This window comes from Ictidomys tridecemlineatus, chromosome 2 (assembly GCF_052094955.1).
Source record: "Ictidomys tridecemlineatus isolate mIctTri1 chromosome 2, mIctTri1.hap1, whole genome shotgun sequence".
Taxonomy (NCBI): Eukaryota; Metazoa; Chordata; class Mammalia; order Rodentia; family Sciuridae; genus Ictidomys; species Ictidomys tridecemlineatus.
In genome coordinates, this window is record NC_135478.1 from 8,758,594 (window position 1) to 8,777,088 (window position 18,495).

Sequence of the window (18,495 nt, forward strand, 5' to 3'; positions counted from 1 at the left end):
CAGTACCTACTGCCTGCCCCACAGGCTCCTCGGGTGCCCAGGGCGGCGGCGGCGGCGGCTCCAGTGCCCACTATGCAGTCAACAGCCAGTTCACCATGGGTGGTCCTGCCATCTCCATGGCCTCACCCATGTCCATCCCGACCAACACCATGCACTACGGGAGCTAGGCACTCTGCCCTGACAGACTGACAGCACCAGGAAACCAAATGAAGCCCCCGCCCAGCACCTTCGCCCGGGCGGCTGTCCCCTTGTACTGGAGAAGCCCAAACACCCCGTCACAGCCCTCTTTGCTATGGGAACTTGGACACTTTTTTTACACGATGTTGCCGCTGACCCTACCTGACCCTGCCCACACCTTGGCCCTGAGCGAGTGTCGCTGCCACATTTTACACAAGATCATGTCGGGGGAGCCTTTATCCCCCTCCAGCCCTCTTCACTCTGACCTGGCTTTGACATCTGCTGTAACAGGCGTGTTGGGGCCAATAGCTGCACCCTGGTTGGGCAGGAGGAGGGAAGCAGATGCCACAATGGCCCAGGCTGCCCTGCCCCACCAGGCCCCCAGCCCCTGCCCCCATCACCTGTCTCCAGTGGGAAGGCAGCCCAGCTGGGCAGGACCTCTCCTTCAACTACCAGGCCACCATGGTCACCATGGGCGTGACATGCTGCTTTTTTTAATTTTATTTTTTTACGAAAAGAACCAGTGTCAATCCACAGACCCTCTGAGAAACCCGGCCGGCCGGGCCCAGCCAGCAGCCCCTCTCCCCAGGCTCAGAGGTTCAGTGGTGGGGGCAACCCTGGGCCAGGCCTCAGGCCCCTCCCCACCAAAGGGTTCACCTCACACTTGAATGTACAACCCACCCCAGCTGTCTGAAGGCCCTCCGTCCTCTGCCCCTGCCTCTTGCTGCTGTTCTGTCCCTGAGCCCCTGCAGGTCCCCCTTCAGCCTCCACCAAAAGCTAGAATAGGCAGCCTGGAGGGAAGGTCATTGTGGGTTGCTTTGGACAGACAGAAACCTCAAGGATCTGTCAGAGAAGGCGTCCTTTTCCCTTGTAGCTAACGTTAGGCCTGTGTATTTCCCCTCCAGACTCATAGATAATCCAGTCCCTACCACCATGATGGCATTTTGGTCCTTCTCCATCCTGGGAAAGGACCTTGAAGGGACTTCTCCCTCCAAAAAAGAAAGAAAACAAAATAAACAAGGAAATGTATGTTTCAGCACAGGCAATTTTCTTCTACTTCTGCTCCCCTTGTTCCTAGCACCCCCAACCTCAGAAGCTGGAGCTCAGGCTAGGCCTCACCTACTCTGTGCCCCCAGGGAAGGGCTGGGCTTCCCACCAGCCAGGCTGCCCTCCTTCCTCCTGTCCTTGGCAGAGCTGTCAGGGAAAGCATTAGGCCCACTGGCAGGCTGGAGGGCTTGGGAGTCCAGTCCTGTCCTGCAGCTGTGTTGCCTGAGCCACCTTGGAAGCTCCCTGCTCAGCTGCCCCTCCCCCACCTTTATATGAATTCTCTGGATCACCTTTGCATAGAAAATAAAAGTGTTTGCTTTGTAAGAAAAGTCTGGAAAGTAGCAGAGCGGTCTCGAGCGGTCGAGGGAGACTTCAGTCATCACCAGGAACAGGACAGGCATGTCCCTTCAGGTTTTGCCTGAAAGAGAGAGACTTCTAGAAGCAGCCCCAGAGAGAAGGGAAGGTACCCCCTCAGACAAAGCAGAAATGGTCCTTTACCTATAGGATGGGCCTTCCTAGGAGGTTGCCATGGACCGGGTCATGGTGGGTGTCAGCAGTATGTTTGGGGGCAGAGATGTGGCTTGAGATGGAGGTGCAATGTGTTCTGGAGGCAGCGGCTGGAAGAAGTACAGCTGAACAGAGACCCTTGGGGTCAGTGGCAAAGGCAGGCAAGCAACCCACTCCTGCCCCACAACCCAGCCTGGGGCCATCGGAACCATACCTTACAGCCCATGGCCAGGAGGGCATGGAGCACCACCACAGTGGACAGTAGCACTGCAGCCACCAGTCTAGTGTCTTCACGGACGACAGGCCAGAGGGTGAACACCAGCCCAGCAGCTGACAAGGTCAAGGCCAGTGCCCCAAAAAGCCACTGCAGCCATGGCACAGGGATGAGCCACAGGACCTGAGGTGACAGGGGCAGCTAGTGACTGTGCCAGATGATCCCTTTGGCTCCTACCATCTACCTATCACCAGGCCATACTCACCACAGTGGGAATAAAGACGAAGAGGGAGTAGCCATAGATGCACACGGTCTCTAGAAAAGTGTAAGGTCCCATGCGTTCCCGGATGCCCTTGCGCCACCGCAGGAAACCCCATAGCGCCAGCGGCACAAGCCACGCATAGCAATAGATGGTGATACCTGCCACAGTTACTGGGAGGCAAGGCAGCAGTTACATCTCATGACCTGGGGCCTGTGGCTGCCAGGGGCAGAGCCCATCCACTCTACTTACCCTTGTGAAATTGGGGGCTATAGTGGACAGAGGGGTCCCTCCTCTGGGCCAGCACCAGGGTCAGGTTGCCAGTGACTGCCAGGACGAAGGCCAGGGTGGCACAGATCCAGAAAGGGCCTGTGAGGAAGTCATAAGTCCAAATCCCGGGCTCAGTGCTCCCAGAGGGGGTGAATGTGTCTTGTCTCTATTGCTGGGGAGGTCAGGGGGACCCCAGCCACTCATTTGACTCTCAATTGGGACATTCTGGTGGCTGGATTTAATGCTGCCTCTTAGTTCATCCTTCTCTGCCTGGGAAGGCTCCATATGGCTAGAACCCCATGCTCTAGCTCTTGTCTCACATCACTAGCAGCAATTCCTCAACTTTTTCAACTCTGATAAAGCCATTAATGGAAAGCAGGTGGGGCTCAGTCCTTGGCCCTACTCCATGTCCCTGTTCACCCCTGGCATAGTCTTGTTCAGCCTTAGGGTTCCCTGTTATTTCTATACCAATGATTCCCAGATGGTAGAGTGTCCCAAACTGTATACTCATACATGTTCACTTTTCAAGGTGGACATTTTGAGGTGTCTCCATCTCCACCCCAAACTTGCTCCTTCCCCTCCAACCTGCCCAGCTTTTCCCATCCACCCACAGCAACTATGCTGGTGGTTCAGGCCAAAACCTTTGGGGGTACCCTTTGCTTCCCTCACCACCCTGACTAGTCTGTCAGCAATATCCTGTTGGTTCTGCCTCTATAACACATCCCAGAACCAACCACTCTCTCTGTCCTCAGCCTCCATGAGTTGTCTCCTGCCTGGTCTCCCATCTTCCATCCTTACCCCCGATGTGGCCAGAGGGGAACCTAGGAACACCTCATTAAGATCCTTTCTCACCACAGTATGGGAGCCTGTGCCACTTGTCCCAGCACTTCAGTGACATCCTAATAGCTCACTTCTTTTCAGTGACAGGGCAACCCTCCAGTGCGGGGATGTCTCTACCTTAAGGCTTGGGCCATTACTGGGACCCTCCTCCTCTAGATCTGTCCACCCCTGACCAATACTTGCCAATAAGGCTCATTCTCTTTCCTCAGAGACCTTCCCTGACCCACACAGACACAACAGCATCACCCTCCACTCTACACTGCTTCCCTTCTCTTCTCAGCCCCATCATCCACTACGGTCTGTTATGTCTCTGTCGCCCTAAACAGAACACAAGTTTCACTCTTGGTGACTACTTTGTTCTCAGCTGTACAGCAACACTTGCCATTCAGTCCACACGTGCTGAATGAATAATCAAATGCACAAACTTACTCACCATACAGATCTGGACGGTTTCGCAGATGGTGCCGTACAAAGTTGTGGCCAGGCCAAGGTAGGAGTGAGCCTTTGATCCGGTCTAGGACCTGAAAGACAAGCCACAGTCCAGGATGGAAGCCTGCCCAGGGTTCCTCCTGTACTTTGGGAGTTTCTTTCCCCAGTGACCTCTTCTCTCCTCTCTCCATGCCCTACCTGAAAGAGCTCAGCTCGCCTCTCTAAGCCTTTTTTTTTTGGGGGGGGGGTGTTGAGGATTGAACCCAGGGCCTTGTGCATGCTAGACAAGCACTCTACCAATTCAGCTATACTACCTGCCCTCCCCTCTAAGCCTTTTTTAAATTATTTTTTTAAATTGAATCCTGGAGGGTTGGGGATGTGGCTCAAGCGGTAGCGCGCTTGCCTGGCATGCGTGCGGCCCAGGTTCAATCCTCAGCACCACATACAAACAAAGATGTTGTATCTGCCGATAACTAAAAAAATAAATAAATATTTTTTTTAAAAAATCTCAAAAAAAATAAATAAATTGAATCCTGGAGCACTCTACCATTGAGCTACATTTCTTTATTCTTTTTTAATTTTGAAACAGGATCTCACTAATTTGCTAAGGCTGACCTCAAAACTTTTGATCCTCTGGAGTCAGCCTCTCAAGCAGCTTGGATTATGGGCATGCACACCACCATGCCTACCTTCCCTCTAGGCTTTTGACAAGATGTTCCCATGGCTTAGAGACTCTTCCCCTGGTCACTAAGTTGAGCTCTCACTCAACTTCCCAATACTGAAGGCTATCTTCCAGGCTGCCACTTTCCTGTTTGCTTCCCCTTAGACAACTTGGCTGCCTAAACTGCCCTTGACACTTCCCAGCCCCAATAAAGACAGCCAATAAGTCCTGGGAAATCTTCCCTCTACATCTCTGTGTAGCACCAGTGGCACGAGACAAGACACATTCACTTGCTCTCATAGTCTGTGACCCTGGTTTATTCTCATTAAGCCTGGCTGGAGCTGGGCATGGTAGCATACATCTGTAAGCCCAATGACTCAAGAAGGTTGAGAGAAAGGAGGATCACAAGTTCAAGGCCAGCAAGGGCAACTCAGAGTCTCAATAAATAAAAAGGGCTGGGGTTGTAGCTCAGTGGTACAGTACTCCAGGGTTCAATCCCAAGTATCCCCCTAGCACAGACGGAAAAAAAAAAAAAAAAATCCTGGTCTAGAGCTCTGATCCATGTGCACATCTGGTCATCTCATTCCTCTCCTGCTCTGACCCTTCTGACTCCCCAACACCCTCAGAATAAAACCCAAACTCTAACTCCTTAACACAGCTCATGGCTGGGCAAGTTAGCACATGAGTAGTCCCAGCTACTCAGGAGGCTGAGCTAAGAGATCCTCTTGAGCCCATGAGTTTGAGGCCAACCTGGGCAACAAGACCAGACTCCATCTCAAACAAAACAGTAAACACAAAACTAAAAACAGCGTATGAGGTCCTCTGTGATCTGCCTTCTGCCTGTCCCCCATCTCACACTCTCCCACCAGATTTAGTGATAGGTAGCTTCTACTACTAGAAGTAGTAGAAGTTCATGACTCCTCTCGCCTTTAGTCTTCGCATATACTGTTTCCTGTGTCTGGAACATAACTTGTGCTCCCATCCACCCTTCCTGGGTAACCCTCCTTTCTCTGTTAGGTCTCAGCAAATTCCTCACTTCCTCCTGGAGGCCTTTCCCTATTCACCAGATCATGTGCATGTAGGGGGGTTCCCCCCTCTTTGTTCCCACAGCCCATCACCAAAATCCTTAGAAAATACCACCATTCCTTTTACTAGCCTGGGTAGGAGCATTTGTTTTCCCATGTAGCTGTTACCAGCACTCTGGCTCAGCTTGGTGCTCAGTGGATACTGGCTGAACAGCCAGCATGACTCTGAGCCCCTCCCATCAGCTTCCAGGCCTCACCTGTGAGGTATCCACATCAAAAAAGCTCTGATAGTAGCTGAATGTCCAGAATCCCGGCTGTGGCTTCTCCTCCTGTAAAAGCTGCAGAGTGTGGGATTTCACTGCTTGCTCTTACACCCTACCTCAGCCAGGGGGTGGTCAGAGTCAGGGAACCGGGACTTAGGTGACTCACCGCTGTCTTGTCACCCTCTTCCTCCACCTCTTCCTCTACTCCATAGCTGCCACCAGAGCCGACAGCCACAACTACGTGCCCTTTTGGGGTCAGCTGATCACTTTTGCTGGTGGTAGCTGCATCTGGGGTCTCAGCCAGAAGATTAGTAGCTTCCTCAAATTCTATGGAGAAGAAGGAGAAATGGGACATGGCGCGTTTTGAGGCAATTGTGCATGGTCCACTGCTCATGGCGGGGGCTGAGGTTATAACAGCGGCAACCTCAACTCTCTCCCGAGACAGGGCACAACTTCCTCAGTTCCGGGGCATGGGAAGTAAGACTGTTCCCTTACTCCTAACGTGGGAATGCAACTCAGGGTTGGTCCTTGGATAGACTCAGGGCCTCGGGATACGGAGTCTAAGTTCAGGACCGGAGCGCGGTTCGAATGCGGATGGGGCTCATTCTTGAGGCAGGTTTCCGGTCTGGGGTCAGAGTACACAGCCGCGTGGGATTCGGATTAAGTAAGAGATGGAAGCTGCACGGGAGCTTCTGGCCAGGGGCGGGAGCAGAAGTTCCCGCCACGTAGGGTCCGCACTCACCGTGGAAGGCCAACCCGTCAGCCGCTGCCATGGTTGTTCAGGGGCGTCACCGCATCCCGCTCTGAAGACAGAGGCCGATCAGACTCGCGCCCCTCCCAAACCCTATTCCTCAGCCCCGAGCCCTGCCTCGTGGCTAACAACACCCACCGGGACTTAAGCTCGCCGCCCGGTCCCTCAGTGGTACCCCGCCCTCCTCACCTGAAGCTACCTTAGCCGGCGTGGCCGGGGCTCTCTGCGCCTGCGCGGGACGCCTACCCGTCAGAATCAACCCTGCTTGGATCAGAAAGCAACATCCGGTGCTGGTCCGTTTTCTATTCTCCTCCGGTGGAAAGCCATGTCCGGAAACTCACAGAAGAGACCCTACTCCCCACTCCCCCGTGGGGGGGAGCCTTTTACTTCAGGTATGAGGTGTTTCTCATCGGACTAAGGGCCCTAGGCCGGAAGAGGATGGCGACGGCTGCTCTGAAGAGATTTTGGTCCCGAGGTCGCGGAGAAGGGGGCGTTGAGGCTGGAAATGCTGCCGTGGCGGGGAAGCCAAGCGTGTGGGCGCGGCTGGGTGAGTAGTGGCGGAAGGCAGTGGGATGGGTGCCCGCAGCGACTGAACGGCTCCGACAGCGTTTCTTTTCCCTCAGGCGACTGGGCCCGCGCACTGCTCTGGGACTACGCAGAGGCTTGCCGGGACGCGGTGGCTGCGGCGCGGGCTCGGCCGGGGCGCGCAACACTGTACATGGGGCTGCTGGGCGGCGCCGCAGCCTGCTGCGCTCTGGCGCCGAGCGAGGAGGCCTTCGAGGAGGCGCTGCTCGATGCGTCTGGGACTCTCCTGCTGCTAGCGCCAGCCACTCGCAACCGCGATTCCGAAAGCTTCCTGCAGCGGCTCCTTTGGCTGCGGGGCCGCGGTCGTCTGCGCCATGTGAATCTGGGGTTCTGTTCTCTCGTGTACGAGGCGCCCTTCGACTCCCAGGCCAGCCTCTACCAGGCCCGCTGCCGCTACCTGCAGCCCCGCTGGGTCGACTTCCCCGGCCGAATCCTGGATGTGGGCTTCGTGGGCCACTGGTGGATGCTGAGCACCCGGATGCGCGACTGCGACATCAACGATGACGAGTTCCTGCACCTGCCGGCACATTTGCGCGTGGTCGGACCCCACCAGCTGCACTCCGAGGCCAATGAGCGGCTCTTCGATGAGAAGTACAAGCCTGTTGTGCTCACCGACGATCAGGTGGACCAGGCGCTTTGGGAGGAGCAGGTGTTGCAAAAGGAGAAAAAGGACAGGCTTGTCCTGAGCCAGGCCGACTCGCTAGTGCAGTCGCAGGTCGAAAGATGAAACCCAGTAAGAGCGTGAGGCCAGACTGGGGTCTGAGCCCTGGCAGACTGTGGAATGATGAGAGTGAGACGTAAATTATATGCACTGTTCTCTAACTGCTGTTGTTGAAAACAAGTTTGGAGAGCCATACTCCCTATCTCTTTGTTCCTTATTAGTGAAGCTAGTTCACAGTCTTTTTGGTCTAGGAATTGGGTAGAGCAGAGTTGACTAATGTTTTTCACTGCCAGAGCTAGTAATGAGCCTTTTACATAAGTCTTTTTAGGCAGGGAATGTAATAGCTCAAGTGGTAAGGCACTTGCCCCTGGCATCCCTAAAGCCCTAGGTTTGATCCCCACTACCACAAAAACAAAAGAAAAATACTTCATCCTTTTTCACTGTGTGACACAAGTCCCTTGACAGTGGTACTACATTGGTCTGGTGACTCCCAAACTCTCTTCCAAGAGCATGCATATTTTGCTTTATTTCTTTGTGTGTTTTCCTCCTCTTGTTCTTTTTCTTTGGGGGCAGGGTACTGGGGACTGAACTCAGGGGCACTTGGCCACTGAGCCACATCCCCAGCCCTATTTCGTATTTTATTTAGAGACAGGGTCTTACCGAGTTGCATAGTGAATTGTCATTGCTGAGGCTGGCTTTGAACTCGGGATTCTCCTGTCTAAGCCTCCCAAGCTGCTGGGATTACAGGCATGTGCCACCATGCCCAGCTCTTGTTTTTTTTATGAGTAACATTTTTGTTTAGATTTTTAAAATACGTTGAGCCAGCTGTGGTGGTACACACCTGTAACATGAGCTACTCTAAAGACTAAAGCAGGAAGATTGCAGGTTTGAAACCAACCTGGGCAGCTTAATGACACCATATTCAAATAAAAAGGGCTGGAGATGTTGCTCAGTAGTAGAGCACTGGCAGTGTGAGTGAGGCCCTGGATTCAAACTCCATTACCAAAAATAAAGTAAAACACTAAGAAATTGGCAAAATAATACATTTTGAATACTCTTTACCCAGTTTCCCTTAAATGGTATTGTTTTACATAACTAATAATAAATGAGGATATTGATATTAGTATGACCGTTTGGTTTTGGAAGGGACGTGTTTTTGTAAAAACAACTTGGTTTTACCATATGTGTATTGACAGTGATTGGAAGTGGCTTGGAAGGAAAAATAGGTCCTAATCTCAAAATCTATATCTAATTGTAAATCCTGTTGATGTCATACTTCAGGTACCCTGAAAACAGAATTCTTTGAATAAGTTAAATTATGTAGTTGGTACTTAGCTAGGTTATAATAATCACACCTCTTAAGCTAAAATATTGGGGAATGTGACTACCTCTGTCACCTTGGTGCCTGTAGCTAGTTAATAAAACCAGGAGATGAAACAGTGGTCTTTGTTGTTATGGGTTTTTGGTTTTTGTTTTATTTTTGTAGTGCTGGGGATCAACCAATGGCATCACACATGCTACACACACACCCTACCACTGAGCTACACCTCCAGCCCTTGTGATATTTGCTTTTGTATGTTTTGCCACTTCTAATTTTTAGCACTTGAACCTTCCATTTAAAATGTAGATGCACTGAACACATAATAGTTCTTAAATTCTTATTTTGGGGTCAGAGGAGTATCTGCATCTCCATTTTACTGAAAAAAAGTTGTGGTATATACAAAGTTACTATTTCCAAGGATATGATAGGTCCATCGTCAGGCCAACTGCACAACTGCCAATCCTGTGACTTAGCCTAAGATTTGTGGTACAGTATTATCTTTGTTCCTAACAACATCTTGCCAGAATTTTTGTGTATGGTACTGGGGATTAAATTTAGAGCCTCATGCGTGCTAAGCAGACACTGTACCACTAAGCTATAACCACAGCCCTCTTTGCCGGAGAATTCTTCTTTTTTTTTTTTTTAAAGAGTTAGCTTTTTTTTTTTTTTTTTTTTTTTAAGAGAGTGAGAGAGAGGGGGACAGAGAGAGAGAGAATTTTAACATTTATTTATTTTTTCTTAGTTCTCGGCGGACACAACATCTTTGTTGGCATGTGGTGCTGCTGAGGATCGAACCCGGGCCGCACGCATGCCAGGCGAGCGCGCTACGGCTTGAGCCACCTCCCCAGCCCTTTGCCAGAGAATTCTGCCATCACTTGCCATATATACAATTTGAATACAGAAATAAATAAATAAGAAAGATGCAATGAAAACAAAAAAACAAATGATTCAAAATTCTAATCCTATACTGTTAATTTGGCAGACTCTAGACTCAAACCCCTGCATTCTTTATTAGATTAGCCAACATCAGGAGAGGGTTTAAGAGACACTGGTGCTATACACACCTATAATCCCAGCCACTCAGGAGGCTGAGGCAGGAAGATCACAAGTTCGAGATGGCCAAAGTGAGATGTGTTTTCTGTGAAAGAGTATTGTACACCTTCATTGCCTGCCTGAATCAATTATCAAATGCCATTTCTGACTTCTACTTGGGTGTCTTTCATGAAGGCCTCCAAAATCTGCAGGCAGATACAAAGGTGAGAGCAATGGATGGCCACAAACTCAAGAACACTCAACTATGGCTAGAAATTGTGGAGTTTGATCAGACTGAAATCCTTGTGACTTGTTTTTTGCTGAAGGGTTTGCCTTTCTCAGAGGAGAGTCCTGCTGTATTTTGGCCCCTTCACCAGTCATATCAAAGGAGGAGCTGTTAGATGTGACACAGGACTAGGTGGGCTTGGGCTGTGCATCTTGGGCTATACACTATTTCCTGAAGGTAGATCTAGGTCTGTTCAGTGATGAGCTCCTAGCATCCCCGGACTCAGCCTAGTGTGGGCTTCAGCAAATGTTGAGAAAGTTAACAGAGTACTACATGTTTACACTGTTGATACAAGTTGGTATGGTCTTGACGGGGAAGGAAAGCAAATGGAGCCTGAATCTTCAACCTTTAACTAGCCTAAGGAAAGAAACTAACTCGTCTAAGTCCTGCTCCCAAAACTGGAATAGCAAAGTGAACATGTTGTTTGTGTTTCTGTAAGGGAAAAGTGGACTTTAAGGGAAGATTTGAATCTATCTCAGGGTTTGTAGTAAGTGATGTTCTGGAATAACTCAGTGATGTCAAGACCAAAGAAAGAAGCAGACAGATCCAGGATTGCACAGAGTGCAATTTATTGGGGACTTACTGACAAGCATAGTTGTGGGCAGTAGCAAGACCAAGTGGATGCCTCCAACTTAGGTTAGAAGGAGGAACATATGTATTGTTCAGGACAAAAATGACTTCATCCTGGCTGGAGTGTATCTGGCTTTTCTTGAGCCAATATCAAAAGAGTTAGGTGCATTCCTAGCACCAAGTTGCAAAGCTCCACACATCACTTTGATGATTTGGTCTGTTTATAGTTTGCTGGGAAACTAGGAAAAACCTGCTAGGGTTACTCAGGGGTAATCATCGCAATTATTACTCAAGATGGCTGCAGTCATTTCAAACTGAATCCGTACAGTGACCTCAGATGGATGAAGTGACTTCTCCATCCTGGCTCCTTATCTGTAAGTGGAATTATTAGAAAAATTGGAAATCCTTTGAAAGCATTTGGTACATTGTAGGCATTCACAGAACATACAACGTGACTATGTGAAACTGTGTTTGGTTTTGCTTTTTTGGTACCAGGGATTGAACCCAGGGGTGATTAACCACTGAGCCACATCCCCAGCGTTTTATTTTATTTTATTTTATTTTTGAGACAGGGTCTTAGTTGCTCAGGGCCTCACTCAGTTGGTGAGGCTGGCTTTAAACTTGTGATTCTCGGGGCTCAGCCACCCATGCCGCTGGGATTACAGACTTGTACCACCACACCTGATTGTGAGGATGATTATGGCTCTTGAGTCCATGCTGTGCCTTTCCCTTGTAGGGCGGGTTCAGTAAATATCTTAGCAGTAGAGCCAAGGTGTGCTTGTTTCTCAGGGCCCAAAGAGACTTGTATCTAATATATAAATATTTTCAAGTTCTCCCCTTTTCTTAAATTTTTTTTATTCAGTGCTGGGAATGGAACCCAGGACCTCACACATGCTAGGCAAGTGTTCTACCACTGAGCTACACTCTGTCCTTTAAAATTTATTAGCATTTTTGTGTGTGGGGGGGTGGTTTTTTTGTTTGTTTTTACTATCAGCAAAGTTCAGTTTTTATTGTATATTACTAGATTTTTAGTCAAAAAGATGAAAGCCTTCATCATTATTGGACTCTGGATTCTTTTCTCTCCTATTTCTCAACTGGGGCAGCAATGGAGGAATGGGCAGGACTTCCTGCTGGTGTTACACCAGCTATTGGAGCTGGCCAACCAGTCTCTGTTGCAAATGAGGCTCCCAGTGTTGACAGTGGCCTGGGTCTTTGCAAATAACCAGGTCAAAAGTTTGAACATTTACACCACACCAGCTGCTTTAATGATGGCATTGATCTTATCCTCTGTGAAAATTACCTCATTATCAAGTAGGATGAAGGCAGAGAAGATGCAAGCCAGCTCAGAGACAGAGGCCATGGGGCTGGCTGCTGAGAATGGTTCTGGTTGCCAGATGAAGTGTGAGGGCCTCAACCCCCAACATGGCCTTGGTTTCCTTAGAAGACTGAGCACCTTGGTGGCCTCTAAGGAAAGAAGTATTTTGGTGATGGGGATTGAACCGAGAGGCACTTAACTGCTGAGCTACATCTCTAGCTCTTTTTATTTTGAGAAAGGATCTCCCTATATTGCTTAAGGCCTCACTAAGTTGCTGAGGCTGGCTTTGAACTGGTGATCCTCCCACCTGAGCTTCTTGAGCTGGTGGGATTACAGGTGTGTACCCCTGCACCTGGCACTAAATTTATTTGTTTGTCTATTTAATTTTTTTAGTTGTAGATGGACACAATATTTATTTATTTTTATGTGGTACTGAGGATTATACCCATTGCCTCACACGTGCTAGGTAAACGCTCTACCACTCAGCTACAACCCCAGCCCCACCAAATTTATTCTTGATTAGCTTTAATCTCAAACTTCTAGGCCAGTCCTGGGTATATTTTATGGAAAAATCTCTTCCCTATTGTTGTGATTGGAAACACCAGCAGAGGGCACCAGAAACTCAGAGTTTGGCTGGCTTTTGCTGGCCTTGCTGATGGAACCTCTTTGGGAATGGCTAGCCCCATATTGCTTTTATTCCTATGAAACAAGGAGCAAGTATGCTATAATTGCTGTATGTATCCATTTACTACACTTTAAAATTGGTATGTGATTGTGAAGTCACTGCTATAAGGAGGAGCCACCTCCATCCCTGGAATCTGTACCATTAGTGGTAAGAAAGAAGGCTGGGAGAGGTTCTGTTTGGACAGGACACCCCACATAGACCTTTATTCCCAGATATCTCAGAGGGGTAGGCTCACCTTCGCCTTGAAAGTTTATCCAGTTCCCCAGTTTTCTGAGTTGTGTTAAGTGCCCAACCAAATAAGACAGGAATTAGGGTAAAGCCAGTCCAGTACCTAGGGCACAAGAGTGAAGGAGGCACTTCTCAGGGTTGTACAAGGGCATTCGTGCCCTTGAGAAGGAGATCCTCTTTAGATTCCGTCCCTGAGGCACCTCCCTGAGCCTGTCCGAGTGCTAGCCTTGCTTGCTTTGTGCCCAGCCAGGTCACATGAATATGCATGGCAGGATCATCCAGACCTGCTCTTCACCCATAAGCATTTTGTGAACAAGTATTTGAAACCCTCCAGTGATGACTAGATTTATAATTCTCAGCCAGTCATTTTCCAGGTTTGCTCACATGACAGGTAGAGGCTGCCCTCTATATCTGCAGGTTCTGCATCTGTGGATTCAGGCAACCTTGGATCAAAAATATTTGGAAAATTTGGGTCCAGTAGCACATTTCTGTAATTCTGGCTTGGGAGGCTGAGGCAGAAGTATTGCAAGTGCGAGGCCAACCTGGGCAAGTTGGTGGACTCTATCTCAAAATAAAAAGGGCTGGGGTTGTAGCTCAGTGGTAGAGTGTCCCTGGGTTCAGTTCCCAATATTGAAAAAAAAAATGTCTACAGGAGGGTGTGTGGTTTTATTTTATTTTATTTTTAAAGAGAGAGGAGAGGGGGGGAGAGAGAGAGAGAGAGAGAATTTATTTTTTAGTTTTTTTCGGCGGACACAACATCTCTGTTTGTACATGGTGCTGAGGATCGAACCCGGGCCGCACACATGCCAGGCGAGCGCGCTACCGTTTGAGCCACATCCCCAGCCTGGGTGTGTGGTTTTATGCAAAAAAATTACACCATTTTCTATGAAGAGCCTGAGCATCCTCAGTGAATTTGGTGTCTGTCCGAGTCTTGGGACCAATCCTATGGATACTGAGGAAGGACTGTATTTGGGAGCTACAGGAATGATGAGGGAGGAGCAATAGGACTTTAAGGTTTGAGAGTAGCTAACATTCTAAAACATTTTTGTGTGAAAAATTCTAATAGGGTTTGATCCCCATATACTGAGCACCCAATTAAACAGTTATTATAATTTTGTCACATTTGCTTATGCTGTCCTTTTTAAATTTTTATTTTCTTGACTGGAGTGCTTTAAAGCAAATATCAGAAATCACATCATTTTACCCCTAGAATCTTCTTTTTCTTAACCATGTTGGGGGTTCAACTCGTGGCCTTACATAACCTGGGGAAGTACTCTGCCACTGAGCTACATCTTCAGCCTCTTATGTCCCCTTTAATAATCTACAAAAGTTCCCCTACATGTATCTTTTTTTTTTTTGTACTGGGAATTGAACTCAGGGGTGCTTAACCATTGAGCCAAATACCCAGCCTTTTTAAAATATTTTATTTAGAGACAGGGTCTCACTGAATTGCTAGTGCCTCTCTGAGTTGCTGAAGCTGGCTTTGAACTCGTGATCCTCCTCTCAGCCTCCAAGTCACTGGAATTACAGGCATGTGCCACCACGCCTAGCTCCACATGTATCTTTGATCTGTTACAGAAAATGAGTCTGTCTGGCTCAAACATGCAATCCTGCCTTAGTCTCCCAAATCACTGGTATTACAGGTGGGCTCCACCATGCCTGATTTTGAGCAATAAATTTGTGAATGACAGGATAAATGGATATCTGGACTAGAGTAGAACATTCTAGGGATATCACTATGAGATATGAGGGGATGAGAAGCAAGTGGAAGATAAAGGTTACTTTTTTTTTCCATCCTAGAGATTGAACCCATGGGTACTTAACCACTAAGCCACATCCCAAACCCTTTATTTTATTTTATTTAGAAACAGGGTCTCACTGATTTGCTTAGGGCCTCAATAAGTTTCTGAGGCTGGCCTTGAATTCATGATCCTCCTCCCTCAGCCTCTAGAGCCACTGGGTTCATAGGCACTTGCCACTGGGCCCAGTGATAAGGGTTACTTCAATAAGTTTATTCCAGTTCATTGTATCATCAATTACCAGTCTGACACCTCTCACAGTGGAATCTGTTTTCTTTCTTTCTTTCTTTCTTTCTTTCTTTCTTTCTTTCTTTCTTTCTTTCTTTCTTTCTTTCTTTCTTTCTTTATTTTTTTGTGTGTGGTGCTGGAGATGGAACCCAAGGTCTCACACTTGCTAGGGAAATGCTTCACTATGGAGCCATACCTTCAGCCCAAACATATTTTGTTTCTTTTTCTTTTTCTTTTTTTTTTGTGTGTGGTGCTGGGGATTGAACCCATGGCCTCGTGCATGAGAGCACTCTACCAACTGAGCTAAATTCCTAGCCCCTAGACATGTTTTCTTTTTTTTTTTTTTAATAATTTTTAAAAAATAAATTTATTTTTTAATTGTAGTTGGACACAATGCCTTTATTTTATTTATTTATTTTTATGTGGTGCTGAGGATCGAATGCAGGGCCCTGCATGTTCTAGGTGAGCATGCTTACCACTGATCCTCAACCCCAGCCCCCAAAGGTTTATGAAACACTGAGAAAACCATACAGAATCCTGATATATTGCCTTCCCAGTTCCCACAATTTTCCCTATTTCTTTTCTTCCTCTCCTCTACCACCGAGGCCTTCCTTTTCCTCTTCCTCCTCCTCTTCTTCCTCCTCCTCTTTCTCCTCCTCCTCCTCCTTCCTTCTCTCTCTCTCTCTCTCTCTCTCTCTCTCTCTCTCTCATTTTGAGTGCTGGTACTGTGGATTGAATGCATACTAGTCAAGTGAGCTCATGCTACTACTGAACTACACCCAAGCCTAGTTTCCTCTATTAATATCTGTGGAATATTTGTTACAATTGATAAATCAGTATTGATTGACATAGCATCACAACCAAAGTCCAAAATTTGTTGGAGTTCAATCTCTGTGTTGTACATTATTTGGATTTTGCCAAATGTATAACTTTAGGTATCCATGACTGTAGTGTATAAAATAGTTTCACTGTCCTAAGCTTCTCTGTGTACCCCCTAGTAATACTTCCCTCCGTCCCCTTCAGAAACAACTGGTCTGGGGCTGGGGATGTGGATCAAGCGGTAGCCAACTCACCTGGCATGCGTGCGGCCTGGGTTCGATCCTCAGCACCACATACAAAGATGATGTGTCCGCTGAAAACTAAAAAAAATAAATAAATATTAAAATTCTCTCTCTCTCTCTCTCATCTCTCTCTTAAAAAAAAAAAAAAAAAGAAAGAAACAACTGGTCATTTTATTCTCTCTATAGTTTTGCATTTCCCAGAATGTCATATAGTTGGAATTGTACAGCACATAGACTTCAGATTGGCTATTTGAACTTAGCAAAATGGCATTTAAGATTCCACCATGTCGGGCTGGGGATGTGGCTCAAGCGGTAGCGCGCTTGGCTGGCATGCGTGTGGCCCGGGTTCGATCCTCAGCACTACATACAAACAAAGATGTTGTGTCCGCCGAAAACTAAAAAATAAATATTAAAAAAATTCTCTCTCTCTCTCTCTCTAAAAAAAAAGTATATTAAAAAAAAGATTCCACCATGTCTTTTTGTGTCTCTATTGTTCATTTTTTTAAAATATTTTTTTAGTTGTAGATGGACACAATACCTTTATTTTATTTATTTTTATGTGGTGCTGAGGATCACACTTAGTGCCTCATACATGCGAGGCAAGTGCTCTGCCACTGAGCCACAACCCCAGCCCTTGTTCACTTATTTTTATTTTGGAATATATTCCATTGTCTGGATGTTTCAGTTTGTTTACCCATTCACATATGAAAGGCCATCTCCACTACTTTGGAGCTGAATTGGTTTGGCAGATGGCTCTTAAAGGGCACAGCCAGCTGGGCCTGTAGCAGGTAGTGACCACTAGAGGGCAACAGAATCCCTCATTTTCTCTACCCTGGTAGATGTAAGACATTTCTTTTTTGGTGGTGGTAGGGGGAGAGTTTACTGAAAATTGAACTCAGGGACACTTGACCACTGAGCCACATCCCCACTCCTATTTTGATTTTTATGTAAAGACAGGGTCTCACTGAGTTGCTTAGTTTCTTGCTGTTGCGGAGGCTGGCTTTGAATTTGCAATCCTCCTAACAGCCTCCCAAGCTGCTGGGATTACAGTATGTAATCCCAACGTGCTTGGCAAATGTAAGCCATTTATTGCTGATCTAGACTTGATCTAATATTTGCTCTGAGCTAGACATTTGTGGGAAAAAGATAAATTGTACTGACTTTCTTTGATGTAAATACCAGGGTTTCATGACTAGATGTTTCCTTGAAATTGACTACAGTTTTCTTACTTCATCATTTATTGAGCTTGTCTAAACTAACAACTTGTCCCAAAGAAGCTAACTGAAATGCCAGCTGGACTGTTTAGCTATAGAGATGAGAGTGCGGACATCAAGGAGAAAAAGCTGCCCTAAGTCCTGATTTACTAGGAGGGCAATGCCAGGCAGCCCCTTGCCCAGGCATGCTTGGCCTGGTTGAATGAGAAACCAGGGGAATCAGTACAAAGTGGAATTACTTGGTGTATTAAGTTCATTTCCCATTACTGTAATGAAATACCTGAGGCTGAAGACTTTTAAAGAAAAGAGATTTAGCTGGGCATCGTGGTACAAGCCTGTAATGCCAGCAACTTGGGAGACTGGGGAAGGAGGATCACAAATTTGATGTCATCCTCAACAACTTAGTGAGGCCCTAAGTGACTCAGTGAGACCCTGTCTCCAAAAAAAGTGTGTGTGTGTGGGGGTGGCACTGAGAATGAGGCTCAGTTGTAGAGTGCCCATAGGTTCATACCCTACTACCAAAAAAAATTTAAAAAGAAATAAAAGAAGTTTATTTAGCTCCGTTTTTGAGGCCAAGATCCAGGATCAGGCGACCCCATCAATTCATCCTTTGGTTATGACCTCCTTGGCTGGATTGCATCATGGTGGAAGCATGTACAAGAGAAAGAGATCACATGCCAAGACAGAAGCCAGAAGGAAATGGGATCCCACAGTCCCTTCTGAGGTAAGCATCCCAATGACCTAACAACCTCTCCCCAGCTCCACCACCCCCAGCATTACCACACTGAAGACCAAGCTTCCAACATGTGAAACTTTGAGGGCACACACTCAAACCATACCCAAACATCAGTATTTAGGAAACATGCTTTCTCACTCTAGTCAGAGGGACTTGCCTCAAGAGGATGTATCCTCTGTCCAGTGATGTGTTGTTATTTTTAATTTTTTTTAAGTTGTCAATGGACCATTTATTTATTTATTTATTTATTTATTTATCTATCTATCTATCTATCTATCTATCTATCTATCTATTTATTTATTTATCTATTTATTTATTTATCTATTTATTT

The 18,495-nt window shown here is 47.2% G+C and overlaps 3 protein-coding genes and 1 pseudogene across 8 annotated transcripts in view; 2 read left to right on the forward strand and 2 right to left on the reverse strand.

Moving 5' to 3' along the window:
* The window catches only part of Carm1 (coactivator associated arginine methyltransferase 1), a 47,124-nt gene extending 45,571 nt beyond the window's left edge, over positions 1–1,553 (forward strand). For all 4 annotated transcript variants that reach the window (XM_078036163.1, XM_078036161.1, XM_078036160.1 and 1 more), the window contains one exon: positions 25–1,553. In XM_078036163.1, the coding sequence (XP_077892289.1) occupies positions 25–167 (143 nt within the window). In that variant the 3' untranslated portion in view covers positions 168–1,553. The remainder of the gene's footprint in view (positions 1–24) is intronic.
* On the reverse strand, positions 661–6,784 carry Yipf2 (Yip1 domain family member 2). Of its 3 annotated transcripts, none has more exons than XM_013363335.4 (10): positions 6,643–6,784; positions 6,435–6,495; positions 5,859–6,019; positions 5,687–5,767; positions 3,748–3,835; positions 2,457–2,573; positions 2,211–2,377; positions 1,946–2,128; positions 1,723–1,856; positions 661–1,642 (listed from the first exon to the last, which is right to left on the reverse strand). In XM_013363335.4, exons 2-9 carry the CDS (start codon positions 6,463–6,465, stop codon positions 1,740–1,742), a joined length of 945 nt encoding a protein of 314 aa, XP_013218789.1. In that variant the 5' UTR covers positions 6,466–6,495; positions 6,643–6,784; the 3' UTR covers positions 661–1,642; positions 1,723–1,739. The 3 variants fall into 3 exon arrangements, with proteins under 3 accessions (XP_013218789.1, XP_040146381.1, XP_005336209.1); XM_040290447.2 differs by having other exon boundaries at positions 1,723–1,841; positions 6,633–6,768; XM_005336152.5 differs by having other exon boundaries at positions 6,633–6,768.
* A 71-nt stretch (positions 6,785–6,855) lies between these two features.
* On the forward strand, positions 6,856–9,131 carry Timm29 (translocase of inner mitochondrial membrane 29). The gene is made up of 2 exons (XM_005336153.5): positions 6,856–6,990; positions 7,067–9,131. The coding sequence occupies exons 1-2, from the start codon at positions 6,882–6,884 to the stop codon at positions 7,753–7,755; spliced, it is 798 nt and encodes a 265-aa protein (XP_005336210.1). The 5' UTR covers positions 6,856–6,881; the 3' UTR covers positions 7,756–9,131.
* Positions 9,132–11,867: 2,736 nt separating this feature from the next.
* LOC120891523 (large ribosomal subunit protein P1 pseudogene) lies at positions 11,868–12,789 on the reverse strand (annotated as a pseudogene).
* Positions 12,790–18,495: the final 5,706 nt, after the last annotated feature.